The sequence below is a fragment of the Megalobrama amblycephala genome, linkage group LG1 (genome assembly GCF_018812025.1).
Source record: "Megalobrama amblycephala isolate DHTTF-2021 linkage group LG1, ASM1881202v1, whole genome shotgun sequence".
Lineage (NCBI taxonomy): Eukaryota > Metazoa > Chordata > Actinopteri > Cypriniformes > Xenocyprididae > Megalobrama > Megalobrama amblycephala.
Window position 1 is genome coordinate 5,994,855 of NC_063044.1, and position 16,960 is coordinate 6,011,814.

At 36.9% G+C, this 16,960-nt stretch overlaps 1 protein-coding gene across 1 annotated transcript in view; it reads right to left on the reverse strand.

Annotated features, from left to right (window-relative positions):
- Positions 1-14,289, reverse strand: part of xpo6 (exportin 6) — a 30,331-nt gene extending 16,042 nt beyond the window's left edge. Inside the window, exons 1-10 of the mRNA XM_048180984.1 lie at positions 13,815-14,289; positions 10,153-10,243; positions 6,737-6,849; positions 5,246-5,443; positions 4,994-5,153; positions 4,789-4,866; positions 2,452-2,932; positions 2,238-2,364; positions 213-322; positions 6-114 (exon numbers count right to left, since the gene is read on the reverse strand). Of these exons, the coding sequence (XP_048036941.1) occupies positions 6-114; positions 213-322; positions 2,238-2,364; positions 2,452-2,932; positions 4,789-4,866; positions 4,994-5,153; positions 5,246-5,443; positions 6,737-6,849; positions 10,153-10,243; positions 13,815-13,817 (1,470 nt within the window). The 5' untranslated portion in view covers positions 13,818-14,289. The remainder of the gene's footprint in view (positions 1-5; positions 115-212; positions 323-2,237; positions 2,365-2,451; positions 2,933-4,788; positions 4,867-4,993; positions 5,154-5,245; positions 5,444-6,736; positions 6,850-10,152; positions 10,244-13,814) is intronic.
- Between the last annotated feature and the right edge of the window lie 2,671 nt (positions 14,290-16,960).

A 16,960-nucleotide genomic window follows, 5' to 3' on the forward strand; every position in this document is an offset into this window, starting at 1 on the left:
CTTACATCATCATCGAGGGTCTCATCGTCGAGTTCTTCTAGTTGACTCTGGTTTAGCCTGAACTGGATCCTGTTAAGAACTTCACGCAGCAGCAGAACTAGAGCATCTTTATACCTGGGCACACACAGACACAGAAATACGACAACATTCAATGCTTCAGCAACCTATATAAAACAAACTCAATTCACACAATTTCATTTGAGTCCACAGACCTGTTAATGACACTGTCTCTGTCAGCCAATCGGCTTCTGATCTTGGTGGTCAGGTAGTCCAGGAATATACTCCAGATGTCAAGACAGGCCAGGTAACCCTCGTGACTCGGCTACAACAAATTAAACAGACGTTTAAATGAAGAGATGCACAAAAATTTCAAGTTTAAGAACTGATACACCATCTATTTGAAGTGCTCATGAATTGCATTTTTTAGTTTAGGTTTCCCTAAAGTTTACTTATAATGTTAGGATTTTTAAATCAAAACCTGTCATAACTTTTAAATAAAAGCCCATTTTCTTCCCTGATTTAGCCGTCCTGTTTTAAGGGGCGTGTCTGCTGTGAAACTTCAGTGTAAACGCCCACTGCTGTGATTGGCTAACATCTTTGCATAAGAAATTTGCATATGAAGTATTGCATGTGGAACTCTCTCGAATACTTTAACAATGTTTTTTACTATTACAGCTGTCGAGATTAATGAATGGTGAAAAGTCTGGATTATAGCATTATACTGAGATCTACTCCCATCGCATTAAAGGATTAAAGGTTGCAAGCATTGTCGTAAATGTCAGACACGACTGTTGAGCACATGAATGCAGCGATCTCATTTCAACTGGATTTCTGCACTCTCACGAATGCTTTTATGATAACTAACAGAGCAAACCCATTGTAAATAAGAGATTTATTGTGCAGTGTAGACAGCATCATTGATTATAATGGGAGTTTTGGCAAGAGAGTCCAGTCACTGTTAAACTCAAGCTGTGTGATTGACAGCTTCAACAATTGTAATGGGAATGTTCTTTGATCGCTTTCTGTATATAAATCACAAATTAAAGGAACACTCCACTTTTTTTCGACTCCATTCAGTCGATCTCCGGGTCTGGCGGTACCACTTTTAGCATAGCTTAGCATAGTTCATTGAATCTGATTAGACCGTTAGCATCTCGAATATATCTCGATATTTTTCCTATTTAAAACTTGACTCTTCTGTAGTTACATCGTGTACTAAGACTGACGGAAAATGAAAAGTTGTGATTTTCTAGGCCGATACAGGGGGTCACAGGCACTGCGTAATATCATTGCGCCTGCTGCACCCATGGTACGACAGCAAAGATCCTTGATTATTACGCCAGAATGAGAATATAGTTCCTAGCCATACTGGCCTAGAAAATCACAACTTATTTTCCGTCGGTCTTAGTACACAATGTAACTACAGAAGAGTCAAGTTTTAAATAGGAAAAATAGTGAAACTCTTTGGTCATTTTTGAGTGAGATGCTAATGGTCTAATCAGATTCAATGAACTATGCTAAGCTATGCTAAAAGTGGTAGTGCCAGACCTGGAGATCGGCTGAATGGATTCAAAAATGGTAAAACTCAACTGTTTAACTCTAGGAGAGTTGGAAAATGAGCCTATTTTCAAAAAAAGTGGAGTGTTCCTTTTAAATAACAGATTATTTTCATGTTACTAATCAATGTGAAATCGATCGTTTAGTAACTGGCTTGATTTACTGACGCATAAACAGCAATAGACGATTTTGAGACAAAGAATGCCTGACTGTAAATGAATTATCAATACCACAGATCAGGCATTAGAATTAAACCGGGTTACTTGTTGTGGCATTACTGTATATCTTACAGTAAGTCTGTTTGCAAAGCCTGCGCCTGTGATTTACCAAAGAAACCACAATGAAATGTACCGAACAATGTTAGTCATGATAAAGCACATCTTGTGGTTTAATACTGAACATGACATTACCGATGCAGCCACTGGGGAGAGTGAAAAAAGTCTAGTCTTTTTAAAAAGAAACTCAACTATTACCAGGATACCATTAATGAAAATACCCCCAAACCAGTATGTGTGTTAAATTATGATCAAAAACAAAAAAAAAGGAGGGAGAATGTGTCAAAAATGAGAGGAACAAGGAAAGCTTGGGTAATTTAAGTACAGAAAAAGGAAAGAGCATAAGACATGAATATGGTGTGTTAGAATTGATGCTTCCAGGAACATTGAATGAAGGTGTTTTACCTGGTTAAAGGTGTATTTGAAGAGCAAAGCTAGAAATTCCACTAGAGGAAACTGGGCATTAGATTCAATCCTCCGCAGATGAACACTAACAAACAGCCTGAGGAAATCGGTGAACTTTTCCACATAGCTGAGAGAGACAGACAGATGGAGAGGGTTAAAAAGCAGCAGCATCAATGAGTTAAATGTTTGAAGCAAGTGTATCTATATCTCTTACCTTTCATCTAATTCTTGCAACCTGCTTTTGATAGTGTGCGTGTTGGTGTGCGAGTGTGTATTTGTGAGTCTTTGAAGTAGGTAGAACGTCTGTTGAAACATGCGTAGCAGAAACTCCTCAAAGTCCACTGGGACGCAGTTTTTGCACATTAACTCGTTAATACAGTTCATGGCCATGACGCCCAGCCTGGCGCGATCGGCGTGGCCCACCATCTGACCAGTCCTGCCGTGTCCATCGCCGCCATTGGCTGGGTGACTTCCAGGGCCGGAGTCTCCATTCGAAGTGGGCAGAGGTTTCGTTTTGATTGGCTGCTGGCACCCAAAGCGAGCGAAATGAAAAATAGAAGCGAGGAGGGATGGAGTGATGGAAGAGGAGAGAGGGATCCAGCTAAAGAGATGAGCCAAACATTCCAGCGCTAGCAGACACAGAGCGGCACTTTCAGCTTCTAGGATCATTGGTGTGCTGTTGCCCCCCAAAACACCTACAGAACAAGAAATCAAATGAATAAAACAATCATTTACTGGCATGCTTCAATTAGTGACGGACCATTTTGTGGTTATCAGTACAGGTTGATGACTAGGGCTGCTCAATTATGGCAAAACACACAATCACGATTATTTTTGGTCAATATTGAAATCACGATTATTTAACAGGATTATTGGTTGGTGATATGATCAAACTGTTTTTTCACGATATGAGCGATTTTCCTTTGTCATTTGAAACGATCGGTCAGTTTCTAAAAAAAACAAACAAACAAAAACAAAAAAAAAAACAAAAATTGGAAATGAAACTTTGGAGTGTTATGAATCATCGTGTCGAATCAGCGGTTCGGAGCACAAAGTCGTAGTGTTTTGAAATCGTCAATCACTATATAAGATGTTATTTAGTTTTTTTAGCGCACCAAAAATATTCTTGTCACTTTATAATATTAATATTGAACCACTGTACTCACATGAACTGATTTAAATATGTTTTTAGTACATTTATGGATCTTGAGAGAGGAAGTGTCCATTGCTCCCTATGAAGGCCTCACGGAGCCATCGGATTTCAACAAAAATATCTTAATTTATATTCTGAAGATTAACAAAGGTCTTACGGGTGTAGAACGGCATGAGGGTGAGTAATAAATGACATTTTCATTTTTGGGTGAACTAACCCTTAAAATTCTTTTCGAATGAAGACAGACAGACAAACATCTTGGATGGCACGGGAGTGAGTAAATTATCAAGAAATTTTAATTCTGAAGTCAACTAATGCTAATGCACAGATCTAATATACTGTTACATGTGCGTTTTCTTTCTTAACTGTTTTACGTTTTCTTCAGACATAACCCACTGTGTTTTCTTGAATACTCTCCAAAAAGGCATTTTGACATTTTTGTGTGTACGCGTTTAGGCGAGTATCCAAAGCCCATTTGCTTATCTGCATTCGGCTCCAACTCAGAGCGCACACAGAAAGCCACCTGGGCAACAGTCTCTCTTTTGGGATTAATGCGATTTTAATAACACTGTTTAATAACAAACATCCCGCAGTTTAGCAACATTTTACAACACTCACTTATTTAGCTGATTTGGATATTAAGTTTGGACTTTTAGGGAGGAACGAAAGCGCACCGATGTGAAGGAAAGGAAAGAGAGTAGGAAGAAATGCGGCACAATAATCATTTTACTATGAGTATCTTGTTTTCATAATCATTGGAAGCCAAAATCCAAATCGAAAATCAATTACGATTAATCTCACACCCTATCGACAACTCACATGGCCGGTGGTTGACCCACATTTTGTTTGCTTTGCTATTGTTAGTTGAGTGAACTTTGAGTAATGCTGCCTTCACATGCTATCGGAATTATCGTATATACAAGATTCCTAGTCAGAAATTGGGCATGAATGATCTCTCAAGCCATATTTACTACTAAGAAACTCAGATCTAAAATTTGATACTAGAGTTTCCAAGTTAGACATGCCATAGAACAACTGCTGCTTTGACTGGTATTCTTAGTTTTTCCCCCAAACAGCTTCACTGTCTTGCCTTGTGTTAAAAGTACTGTATTTTTAGATATATGAATAACCATTTGAAGCATATTGTATGTTTTATAATTTATACACAGCAAAAAAAACATACATTACACTGAAATTCCTGAATAGTGAGCAAGCTGACTGTTTAGATAACGTAATGAATGTTTATATGATAAAAATTTATTCAAAATTAAATTGACTTTAATAAGATTTCCCCAAGAAACAGACAGTCTCCTTCAATCCTATTCTTTCTGTTAAAGCACTTGGACATGAGTTCATAATCAGGACTTTTCAACAGCATAGGGCAAAAGAGAAGCTCACCTGACTCTCTTGATGTGGGGGATGGAGGGGGAGTGGTGACTGTAACACTGTGTTTATCCCATACTGTCTCCAGAATACCTGCAAGAAAAAGAGAGTCGTTAAAAATGAAACTGCAAGCCTAATCGGAGCACATATACAGGCTCCAGTGTTTAACAAACAGTTACACCCGCATATACTTTCAATTAATGAGTTACGAGCGTCTCACCAGTCAGGAGGTTCAGTACGGTGGGGATCTGATCCAGCAGGAGTTTCTTCAGCTCCTCTTTACGAGCGACGCTCAGGTCTTCTCTGGGACAGACCAGCTCTTCTGAGGTCATCTTGAGCAGAACCAAACCCAGCGGCGCTAGAGACGGCGACTGCACTAACTACAACACAAACCACAAAAGATGGAGCCCGTTCAGGTTATTTTAATATTATTTAATAGTAACAGCAGTAAATAATAAAGAATAACAAGTACCTGTAAGGTGTTGCTGAAGAAGTCATGGTAGAACATGGGCCAGTCCTGGCGTCCAATGTCAACGATGACTTTACAGAGTTTGTTTCTGATGAAGAAGGGCAGCAGTGCATGCTGGGATAGCAGAAGCTTAGGCAAGCAGCTACGAAGTTCTGCTTTGTCCTCACTGGCTACACCAACCCACATCTTGTTCACGAGATTCTGCAGAGAGGGCCAACAAATTGATTGTCACATCTCATATCTTAAACACAGCAGACGATGCATGTGCTCATATATTGAATGTATTTCAGGGAGAATCCAGATCATATTTCACCCTAAAATCAAAAGAAGTTGTATTTTAAATTAAGCCTATTTTAGTACCATTAAGGTGTGTTTATTTGCATTGTAAAATTATCATGCCAATTCCCCTTAAAGGCACAATATGTAATATTTTTTGTATTAAAATATCTGAAAACCACTAGAACAGTGTTATATATTTTGTTGACTTGTGTACTTACATTATCCCAAATGCTTCCAAGAATGTTTAAAAGTTAAAAATCCTAAAGGATAAATTAATCTCTTTTTTTTTTTTTATTGCTAGTGAAATAAGACATTTATAATGTTAGAAAAGATTTCTATTTCAGAAAAATGCTTTTAAACTATATATAAATATAAAAATATTTTAGACAGCACAACTGTTTTCAACACTGATAATAATCAGAAATTTTTCTTCATCAAATCAATCTTTAAATATATGTGACCCTGGACCACAAAACCAGTCATACGTCGCACAGGTATATTTGTAGCAATAGCCAACAATACATTGTATGGGTCAAAATGATCGATTTTTCTTTTATGCCAAAAATCATGAGGATATTAAGTAAAGATCATGTTCCATGAAGATATTTTGAACATTTCCTACCGTAAATATAAAAAAAATTTATATTTGTGAGTGGATATGCATTGCTAAGGACTTCATGTGGACAACTTTAAAGGCGATTATCTCAGTATTTTGATTTTTTTTGCACCCTCAGATTCCAGATTTTCAAATATTTGTATCTCAGCCAAATATTGTCCTATCATAAACCATACATCAATGGAAAGCTTATTTATTCAGCTTTCAGATGATGTATAAATCTCAATTTAAAAATAAAAAAAAATACCCTTATGGCTGGTTTTGTGGTCCAGGGTCACATATTAGAGTGATTTCTGAAGGATCATGTGACACTGAAGATTCAGCTTTGATCACAGGAATAAATTATATTTTAAAATATATTCAAATAGAAAGCAGTTATTTTAAATTGTTATAATATTTCACAATATTATTGTTTTTACTGTATTTTTCATTAAATAAATGCAGCCTTGGTGAGCAGAAGAGGGGGAAAAAAACCAATCAAAAAATTGTACCAACTCCTAACTTTTGAACATTAGTGTACGACTTCAACATGGACGTAGCAATTTACATGAAATTAATCTACATAAGATAAAGATAATGAACTGAAGGGTTAATCTTACCTCAAACACAGTAAGGCTGTACATCATGACATATTCATTTCTGCTGTTAGAGAGGAAGTAGAGGCAGTGCCTCCATGAGCCGGGCTGCTCCGCGAAACTGTTCAGCAGCTCTTCTGCAATTAACACCACCACAAAACAGTCATTACAAAACACATTCCTACCTAATTGAAACAAAGCAAATAGTGGAAGTCATTCAAATGTTTAGTCAAAATGTTTAGTCGGGTTTGTTGCCATTAACACCAAACAAACACTCATCAGAAGCTTCCTGGGGAGATGAACAAGCATTTTCACTCAAATGCAATGAAAAGGGCTTATACAAGATACTCCCACACAGACACAGGAACATCTTCTGTAAAGTTTAAATGAAGGCTGGTCCCACAACTGGAGCGCTTCACTTCCAATTCAAAGTTAAAGGAATAGTTCACCCAAAAATGAATATTTTTAAACAACTTGAGGGTGAATAAATGATAGAATTTTTTAATTTTTGGGTGAACTATCCCTTTAACAAATGCTCCTTGTACACAGAGTTTTGCATATTTGCATGAAAAAGAAAACATTGCTTTGTTGCACACCAACATAGAGCAGCATTTCAAAAACCAGCAGAGTATGTTTTGTTAGGAAGAGCAACTTCATTACTTACATTACTTTGACAGATGCATTTATCCAAACTTTTTTTAAATCAATATGCGTGTTGTGTTCCCTTAGAAGTGAACCCTTAAACACCGACACTACCAGCACTACGCTTCCGTCCATTAAATATGGCAGATATTTGTTATGACAATATTTTTAACACTTCATGGCAATTAGGAACTGAGAAACTGAACCGCATCTGATAGTTTTTAACATTTGGTTGTGTCTGAAAACATGGTGTGAATCAGTGTGAAAGTTTGTATAGATGTAGGCTCTACAAAAGACAACAAGCACACTTGACTTCCACATGAATTAATGTGATAAAAAGCTTCAGTAAAAATCTCATTCACTTCACATTTGACTATTTTTAGAATTGCATTATGGACTAAATTTATAATTATGGTGTCAAGTCTAAAGTAGAAATTGACAAATCAAGCCATTTCAAATTGTTATCATATTTCAGTGGACTGTTCCTAAGAGAAAAATCACTAATACATTTACAAAAAAGTAAAATAATATAACATGAGCCATCATGTGTTGAGCTCTTACATACCATCAACCCTAGACTTAGAAACTGAACATTTCCGGTGTGCAATGTGTGACTTATTCTGGGTCTGATTCACAAGTCATCAATTTAGCTTGACCAGTTTCCCAAAGAGTTACTTTCTCCAAAAGTATCACAGCTGAGAAATGTACATTGAAGTACATGTCCTGAGTTTCAAAGCACCATGTTTGGCACAGGATTTGGACTAAATCTCTGGCCAAATGCTCCCAAACAAACCCAAATACCAAGCATTTTACAAAAGTCAAGAGAAAGTATAAATGTCACGAATGTGGTCTCCACCCACAAAATAACAGTTTTTAAGACACATTCCTCACCTTAAAGGGGTCGCATGATAATTATTTTTTTTATTAAAGGTTCCCTTATATAGTTTTAAACTCTTTGTTGCATCAAAACAGTCAGAATTTAGTTTTTCATGAGCATTTTCCATTGCATTCAGCTGAAGCTTTGACCTAAAGCGACTTACAATAAAAGGAACATAAGCGTTAGATGCCATTTCTGTGCTGCTGTGCCTTTATAGGAGACTTCTTATGCCCGTTTTTCAAAGTCTTGATTTTAGTGTCTACTAGAATAGGTTTTCAAGCTTGAATGTTCAAAAACACATTATTTTTCACATATGTGACATTGTTGCAGCACCTCTCTTCCCAGTCTGTCAGTATCGCTCTGTTTAGTCTCTATGAAGCTCCTCCTTCTGAGAAGCTCAACGTGCTCTGATTGGTCGGCTGGACCAGTGTGCTGTGATTGGTCAACTGCTTCAAGCATGTTAGAAAAATGTCACGCCCCTTATCAAAACCGCGAGTTTAAAGGTCCCGTTCTTCGTGATCCCATGTTTCAAACTTTAGTTAGTGTGTAATGTTGTTGTTAGAGTATAAATAAAATCTGTAAAATTTTAAAGCTCAAAGTTCAATGCCAAGCGAGATATTTTATTTAACAGAAGTCGCCTACATCGAACGGCCAGTTTGGACTACATCCCTCTACTTCCTTCTTTAATGACGTCACTAAAACAGTTTTTTGACTAACCTCCGCCCACAGGAATACACAAGAGTTGCGTTTGTAGAGTGTGTTTGTCGCCATGTCGTCGAAACGCTGTTGTTTTCATCCCGCAGTCCAATCACCGGGTCTGATTCCGGCTCAAATTGATAGGGTAAAATTAAAGACATGTTTACAATAACACTGAGCGCGTGCATCTCCACGTTATGGTAAGAGGCGTGACTTTTCCGGGCAAGATGCGCTAAACTGCTGTCGAATCACAACACAGGAACCTCTGGCACAATCAGAACTCGTTGCGTATTTCTGAAGGAGGGACTTCATAGAACAAGGAAGTCATCAGCCCGTTTTTATGACAGTGGAAACAGCGGTATACAGATAAGTAAATTATGTGAAAAATACTGTGTTTTTTTACACGCGAAACATGAACACATGTTATATTGCACACTATAAACACAATCAATGCTTCAAAAAAACACGAAAAACGGGACCTTTAAACACACTACTATAACTAACTCAACCACGCCCCGCCCCTTTATTTTGCAGACGTCTTGGGCAGGAATTATTTAAATGAGGAATATTGTGACGTGTTTGTTCCCAGAAGAAAACAGTGTTACTGATATAGAGAATAACTCCCTCTGGAGTGACTTTGTATCTTTGCAGAACTTTTGCACACACTAAAGAAAGTTGAACATGTAAAAAAGCAGAAAAGCTTCTTTTAAAAACTTTTATGTAAAGGACTTCTTTGCATATGAAATGAGCGATTACAATAAATAGAGCTGAAATGTCCCGCTCTAACTGTTCAGGTCAGACTAAAATGATCAAGAATATTGTTCAAAATAAACTTCAGCTGCTCATTTCGAACACTGCGCTACTTCAAACAGTTCTGCAGAGCGGTAGGTGCTACACACAGACAGAAACAGTGCCGAGTTTGACAGACTTTATCACATTTTATACTTGTCGTTACTCGTCCTGCCATTTAGATTTAACAGCAACTATCATACTTCTAGCACATCACACCTCACAATTTGTCGAACACCAAACAGTCATCATTGAAGTGAATGTAGGTAATCACATTAACATTTCAGTACGCTTTCATTTCAGAAGAGAAAATAAGACGTCTAATGATATAAACAAGTGACTGCGTATTTAGATTAGTACAGCACAAACGATGACTCTGCAAATCAGGAAGTGATAAGAGTGTGAAGGCCAGAGTATGTGCCAGGCATATGCTCACCGATCTCTCTCTTGCGGTCATTGGTGGTGCAGCTGTGAAAAAACTCTGTCATAAGACTCTCCAGAGCCCGTAAGGAGGACTCCTCTGACGCCTGCAGAAGAGAGATAGACAGAGGTGGGGGGAAGGGCAGAAGAGAAAGATGAGATGTGACAAGATAAGGCATTTCGGTCTGAACTTTTAATGCAACCATACAACGCATCAAACACATCTCTATCGCATATATGAACTGTAAATCCAGAATACAAGGATTTTAACTGCCAATATATATAAAGTCCCATTATAGACTAACCAATATATTCCTCAAATGTATTCACAACTGATTTGCAAGCTCCCAGAATGCATTGCAGCATGAATAATGGACTTTTATGGTTTGCTGGCTTTATTTATGCTGCTGTTGTTGTTGTTGTAACTTGTTTATGTTGTGTGGAGATGTTAACAGCTCATCTTTTACTTATAAAAGGGACCGTTCACTCAATAATCAAGTTTGTCAATAAAGGCACAATATGTAATTTTCGCCACTAGAGGTCGCTTATTCAAAACAAAGGTGTAGCTTGATGACGCCTTGATATCACAAATCATGGGAGGGGTTGTCTTCACGTCTACAGCCGGTGGAAAATAATTAACATTACTGTAGTATGAAGCAGGGTGTTGGAGCAGAACGAAGCCGCTGGAACGATTGCTAATGAGAGATGAGTGCAACACATGTCTCGAGAGCAGCGATACTTTTATTATGCCACAGTCACCGCTTCCGCTTCTTCTCGTCGAGTGTATGTGGGGTAACGCAGCACTGTTTATCATATTAGACACATTTGTGTGTTGAAAGTTGTTATAATGCTACTCTGTGTTCACTCGGCGGCTACTATGAGACACTTGTTACACACTGTAGTAAGCTAGATCAACATTAGTCACGGTAAAACATGGTACTCGAGGTAAATCAAGAAAACAAGATTTAAAGGTGCATTATGTAATATTTTTGCAGTAAAATATCCCAAAACCACTATGCCAGTATTATATATTTTGTTCACTTGAGTACTTAAAATATAATATATAAATGTTTGCAACTATTTGTAAATCGTGAGAAAATTGAAATTTTAACCAAGGCTCCGGGACGTGTGAGGAGTCGCCTGTCAATTGTGTCATACCCGCGTTACCCTCGGTTTCCGGTTTTATTTTGTAGAAACCATGGAAACACCAAAGACGCTTTAATATTTACATGTTTTAATAGACAAGGGAACAACTGTTTTGATATATTTATAGACAGAAAACGAATTGTTGTTATATAGCTCAACACGTTTAGTCTTGTTTAAATCAATTTTCTAGATTTTTTGCGAGTACCATGCTTTACCATGCCTCAGAGAAAAACACTATTTTGTCAAGTAGCTAACAACATAATCAGATGCTGCTTTATTTTAATAGTAATACAGAATTTTCTCCATCATACAATACGTTTTTAAATGAATTGCATGCCATTTATCAACACAAGCCATCCAGCATTTAATATGATATTCTAAAATCGATCTATCTTACTGCAGTGTGTAACAGTGTCTCACAGCAGCCGCCAAGCGAACGCACAGAGTAACGTTATAACATCATTTTCAACACACTCAAATGTATCTAATATGATAAACAGTGCTGCGTTACCTCATACTCATGACTGGAAAAGCAGAAGCAGCGCCGGCGAATGTGTCATAATAAAAGTTCTGCTGCTCGTGAGGCGTGTGTTGCGCAATCGCTCCAGCGTCCTCGTTCAGCTCCACAACACTCAGTCCTGCTCTGCTTCATACTACAGTAACCTTAACAATCTAATTCATGAATATGATTTCTTCCCGAGTCCTATCCCTATTCTTTTGCACCGTCCATTCAGGTGGAGACCACGTCCCAAGATTTCACACTCAAACTTGGCGTCATCAAGCTACGCCTTTGTTTTGAATAGGCTTCTAGCGACCTCTAGCGGACAAAATTATTACATACGGTACCTTTAAACAATAAGACTTCCTGTGTTGAGCTATATAACATGATGAGTTATCTGTTGATGAATGTATCCAAACAGTTACTCACATGTCTAATAAAACATAATATATTAGAACGTCTTTGGTGCTTCCATGGTTTCTACAAAATAAAACCGGAAATCAAGTATAACGCAGGTATGATGACATTGATAGGCGACGCACAAACACGGTCCGTATGCTGGTTAAAATTACTTATTTCCCTGGATTTAAACATTCTTGGAAACATTTGGGATATTGTAAGTACACAAGTCAGCAAAACATAATAACACTGTTCTACTGGTTTTGGATATTTTAGTCCAAAAATCTTACATATTATGCCTTTAATTACCCTCATGTCATGTATGACTGATTTTTTTTTTTAAGTCTCTGTGTTGTTTTGTTGTTAATACAATGTTGTTTTGGGGTGAAAGGCAAAGTGTGGTTTTGGACGATATCAGCATAAATCCTAATCATTTTTTGGTGCAAATACATTAGAGTAACTTGACATTATCATTGAAGACCAGCAATAATAATTTTCATTTTGATTACATAATAATGGCAATATATACATGTCAAAGCTGTGCCAGCTGTGATGCCTGGTTACTGGTTTAAACTTGGCCCAGGTTTGTATTGATTTTTGGGTCAGCACAACTTAATAGCTTCAACAATTGATTGCCAATTAAGTTTAGAATACAACGAACCAATAAGAACCCAGTTTAGGTCAGATAGCTGCGAATGGTGGATATTTTGATAAATCGAAAATGTAAGTTTTTTCTATGTATAAACTGTTTATGTAATAAACTATGTTTTTGTAGTTTGTGTTGTCCCTTATCAGTGCAAAATCACAAATTAAAAAGGATTCATCCCAATATTGTCCTTTTCTAGGGCGTTTCCTAACTTTTGGAGGGCAGTGTATATTTTCTTCAAAATATATATTTGGACCATCATGAGAATGAGTAAAGTATGTTTTCAATTTTTAGTTCTGCATTAACCCTTAAAGTCTAAGCATGACACATCAAGTTGCTTTTTCTCGACAAGTTCCTTTTTTTCAGCCTCAAAATACTCATCTCACATTAAAAGTGTGAGAATGTGCAGTGAAAAGCAAAGAAGAGTGGAAGAGAACACAGGAAGTGGGCTGATGATGATGATGATGCTCGGGGTTCTGAATTCTTTGTATGAGTCACAACATGTTGCGTGTTGCTCCACAGTGACGTCACAGCAGCAGAAGAATGCCTTTGATTTCCTCCTGCCGTTCAGACTGTCATTAACTCAAAGGGACACCGTTACATGCAACACACAGGAGCTTCATTTGTGTGTGAATATATCACCTGGTATCATCCTTTAATGACAGAACAGCTTATGCATTTGATGTGCCTTCTTATCTGACAGATCTAAGACTGCTATGTCTGTTTACCATAAGACATCATATTAAGGAAACACACACATAATTACACTCAGTGTTTTTGACAGGTGCTTAAATTAAATCAATGCTTCAAACACAATGTCATATGATCATTTAGAGATAAACAAAGGCGCTTTAAAAGCAACGCAGCCTCCAGGCACTGGTGCAGATATACAGAAAGTTCACTATTTTCGATTGCATAAGATAAATTATGGATAAAATAAAACAAGTTAGTGTGTTATACATGTATATATGCTTTAATATTGACTCACCATGCCCGGGCTGAGCTTCTACGCGGCTATAATATGAGATGAATCTGGATCTGCTCGCTCATGCTTCCTCTGGGGCCTTTGTGTTTCACCTTCTGGAAGCACCGAACCCCTGCATCACTGTGCCGCACACGCCCGGTGGACCCCCGGTTCGGGCTCCGGGACACTTGTTATTATTGTTGATCTAGCGCGAGACTGGAACTGACGCTGCCCGGATACAGAGAGACAGACCGTGAAACTACTGCGAAACAGAGAGAAGGTCCACAAAACAGCGGTCTTAAAAATATGTCGGGACCCTATTCTTCACGGCTCGGGTGGTGGTAGCGCTGTGGGGGACTCGGTGCTTTAATTTGAGCCCTCAAAACTCTGACAGAGCCACTCCTTGGGTTAGCGGGATCGCTCTTTCCGTGCAGGCCTCTCGTAGCTTCCTCTCCTCTGCCCATTAACCTAGCGGAAGTGACATCTTCCTCATAGAAGTAGAAATTACAGGCTAGAGCGGCAAGTAGCGTGGAGAAGTGATGTACTGAAATGGGCGGGGCTTAAAGAGTGGAAGTTGTCTCTAATTGGTCAGGAGCGATAATTCGAACAATAGCTACATTCTGCAATTATTTGTTTTATTAGGAAAATATCATATACATAAGAAGAAGTGGGCTCTTTGCAAAACATTTTTTTCCATTTTATAAATCACTTTAAATTATGAGTAAAGCTTTTGGAACAAATTACAAATATAAAAGCTCTGAAAACATGTAACAAAAAATGTATGTATTTTATTTTTATTTTAGTCTGGCAGCTAATATTGTAACCCAATCGGACTTTAATATAATAATAATTAATATTATTATTATTAGTAGTATAGTAGAGCATGACTAGCAGCAACGAGGTCATAAGTTCAATCCTGCGAAATGGAAAAATATAAATGTAATGCGAATTACATACAAAAGCTCTGAAAACATGTAACAAAAAAAAATATATATTTTTTTTGTTTGTTTGTTTTTAGTCTGGCAGCTAATATTGTACCTTATCCGGACTTTAATATAATAATAATAATAATAATAATAATAATAATAATAGTAGTAGTAGTATTATTTTTTTTTAAATACTTGATTTACATTTTTTTTTAGCTCAAACTGTAGAGCATGACGCTGGCAACAACAAGGTCATGGGTTCAGTCCTGCGAAATTTATAAATATAATGCGAATGAATTTAATTGCTTGCTTGTTTTTCTGTTCATTTATTTTTATTTATTTATTTAGAACAAAGAATATCAACCTACACAGCACACATCATACCAAAATCTAATTAAACGTTGTAAAATGTATTGCAGGACATTAGATAACTATTTTAAAAAGGAGTTTCATTTTAAACGCCGTTTACTTTCACTTTACACGTCGTTGTCACGTAACACGCGTTACTTTTCTCAGCGCTGGTCAGGATGCACCAATCACAGTTGTTTGTGATTACTAATCTGGCTTGTCCTTTAAATGAGTTTATAGAGGATTCAGATGGAGAATTTCGATTAGCATGTCAGGCTTGTATAGTTGTACTAATTTTAATTAAACGATTATACTTTATATTGTGAAAATATCTCCAGTAACACATGAAACATTCTGAGATTGTAATGTGTCTCAATAGGGGATTCGGCGTTGTGATCCGTCAAGCGCCCCTTGAGGAAGATCATCTTGCGCTCTACACTAAACTGTAATAGGAACTAGTGCTTTTGCCTCCCAGTGTGTGTAATTTACTCAGCCCATTAAACTACCGGAAGTGAAATCTTAATCGGGCCGGATGAAACCGGCCGCAACAAGACACTTTTTGAGTACAGTGTGCACTTTGTGTGCAGGTATTGCCTCATTATTACACATGCAGCATCCTCTAAAGCAGGGCTTTTGAATGCCGCGGACACTCCACCCTAACATTTTAAGAGGCATCTATATAGTTTCATGTATACTATAGGCTACATTTAGTTTCTATCTAAAATATTTATTTAATTTTTTTTTAAATAATTTAATACGGTCAATACGAAACGGACAGCTCCAAAACATACCAATGTCATGAGTTTATAGAGGATTCAGATGGAGAATTTCGATTAGCATGTCAGGCTTGTATAGTTGTACTAATTTTAATTAAACGATTATACTTTATATTGTGAAAATATCTCCAGTAACACATGAAACATTCTGAGATTGTAATGTGTCTCAATAGGGGATTCGGCGTTGTGATCCGTCAAGCGCCCCTTGAGGAAGATCATCTTGCGCTCTACACTAAACTGTAATAGGAACTAGTGCTTTTGCCTCCCAGTGTGTGTAATTTACTCAGCCCATTAAACTACCGGAAGTGAAATCTTAATCGGGCCGGATGAAACCGGCCGCAACAAGACACTTTTTGAGTACAGTGTGCACTTTGTGTGTATATATACCAATAGCAGTTTTTTTCTTCAAATATTTGTGATGTTAAATAAATGTAGTTTTATATATATATATATATATATATATATATATATATACAGGCTTGGGAGGGTTACTTTAAAAATGTATTCCGTTACAGTTAATTACTTCATAAAAAAAGTATTCAGTAACGTAATCCAAGTATCACAATATGAAAGTAACGTAATCTGATTCCTTTATGATTACTTCAAGGTCACACGTAGAAAGAAAGAAAGAAACAAATTGGGGGGGGGGGGGGGCAACTTTACTGTAAATGAATTGCATTTTTAAATTTAATTTTAATTATTTCTTCTCAATTTCTGCAAGTTTTTAAATTTTACACGTTCCATACTTTTGAATGGGTCTCAACAATAAAAATAGTTTAAAAATCTGATAAATTATCTATTGCAACATTATTATCGTTGTTGTTGTTTAGTTGTTTAATATGTGTTATTATGGCAAAATAATGATTTATTTAGTTTTAAATGAAACGATTGTAATCCTGATAGTATTCCCCCTTTTTTTCAAAATGTAACTGTAATCTGATTAATATTTTTTTAAGTAACTGTAACGACTTACAGTTACTGGATTTTTGTAACCTGATTACGTAATGCCGTTACATGTATTCCGTTACTCCCCAACCCTGTTTAAAAAAATAAAAAAATATATATATATATATATATATATATATATATATATATATATATATAAAGTTCATCAGAGTTG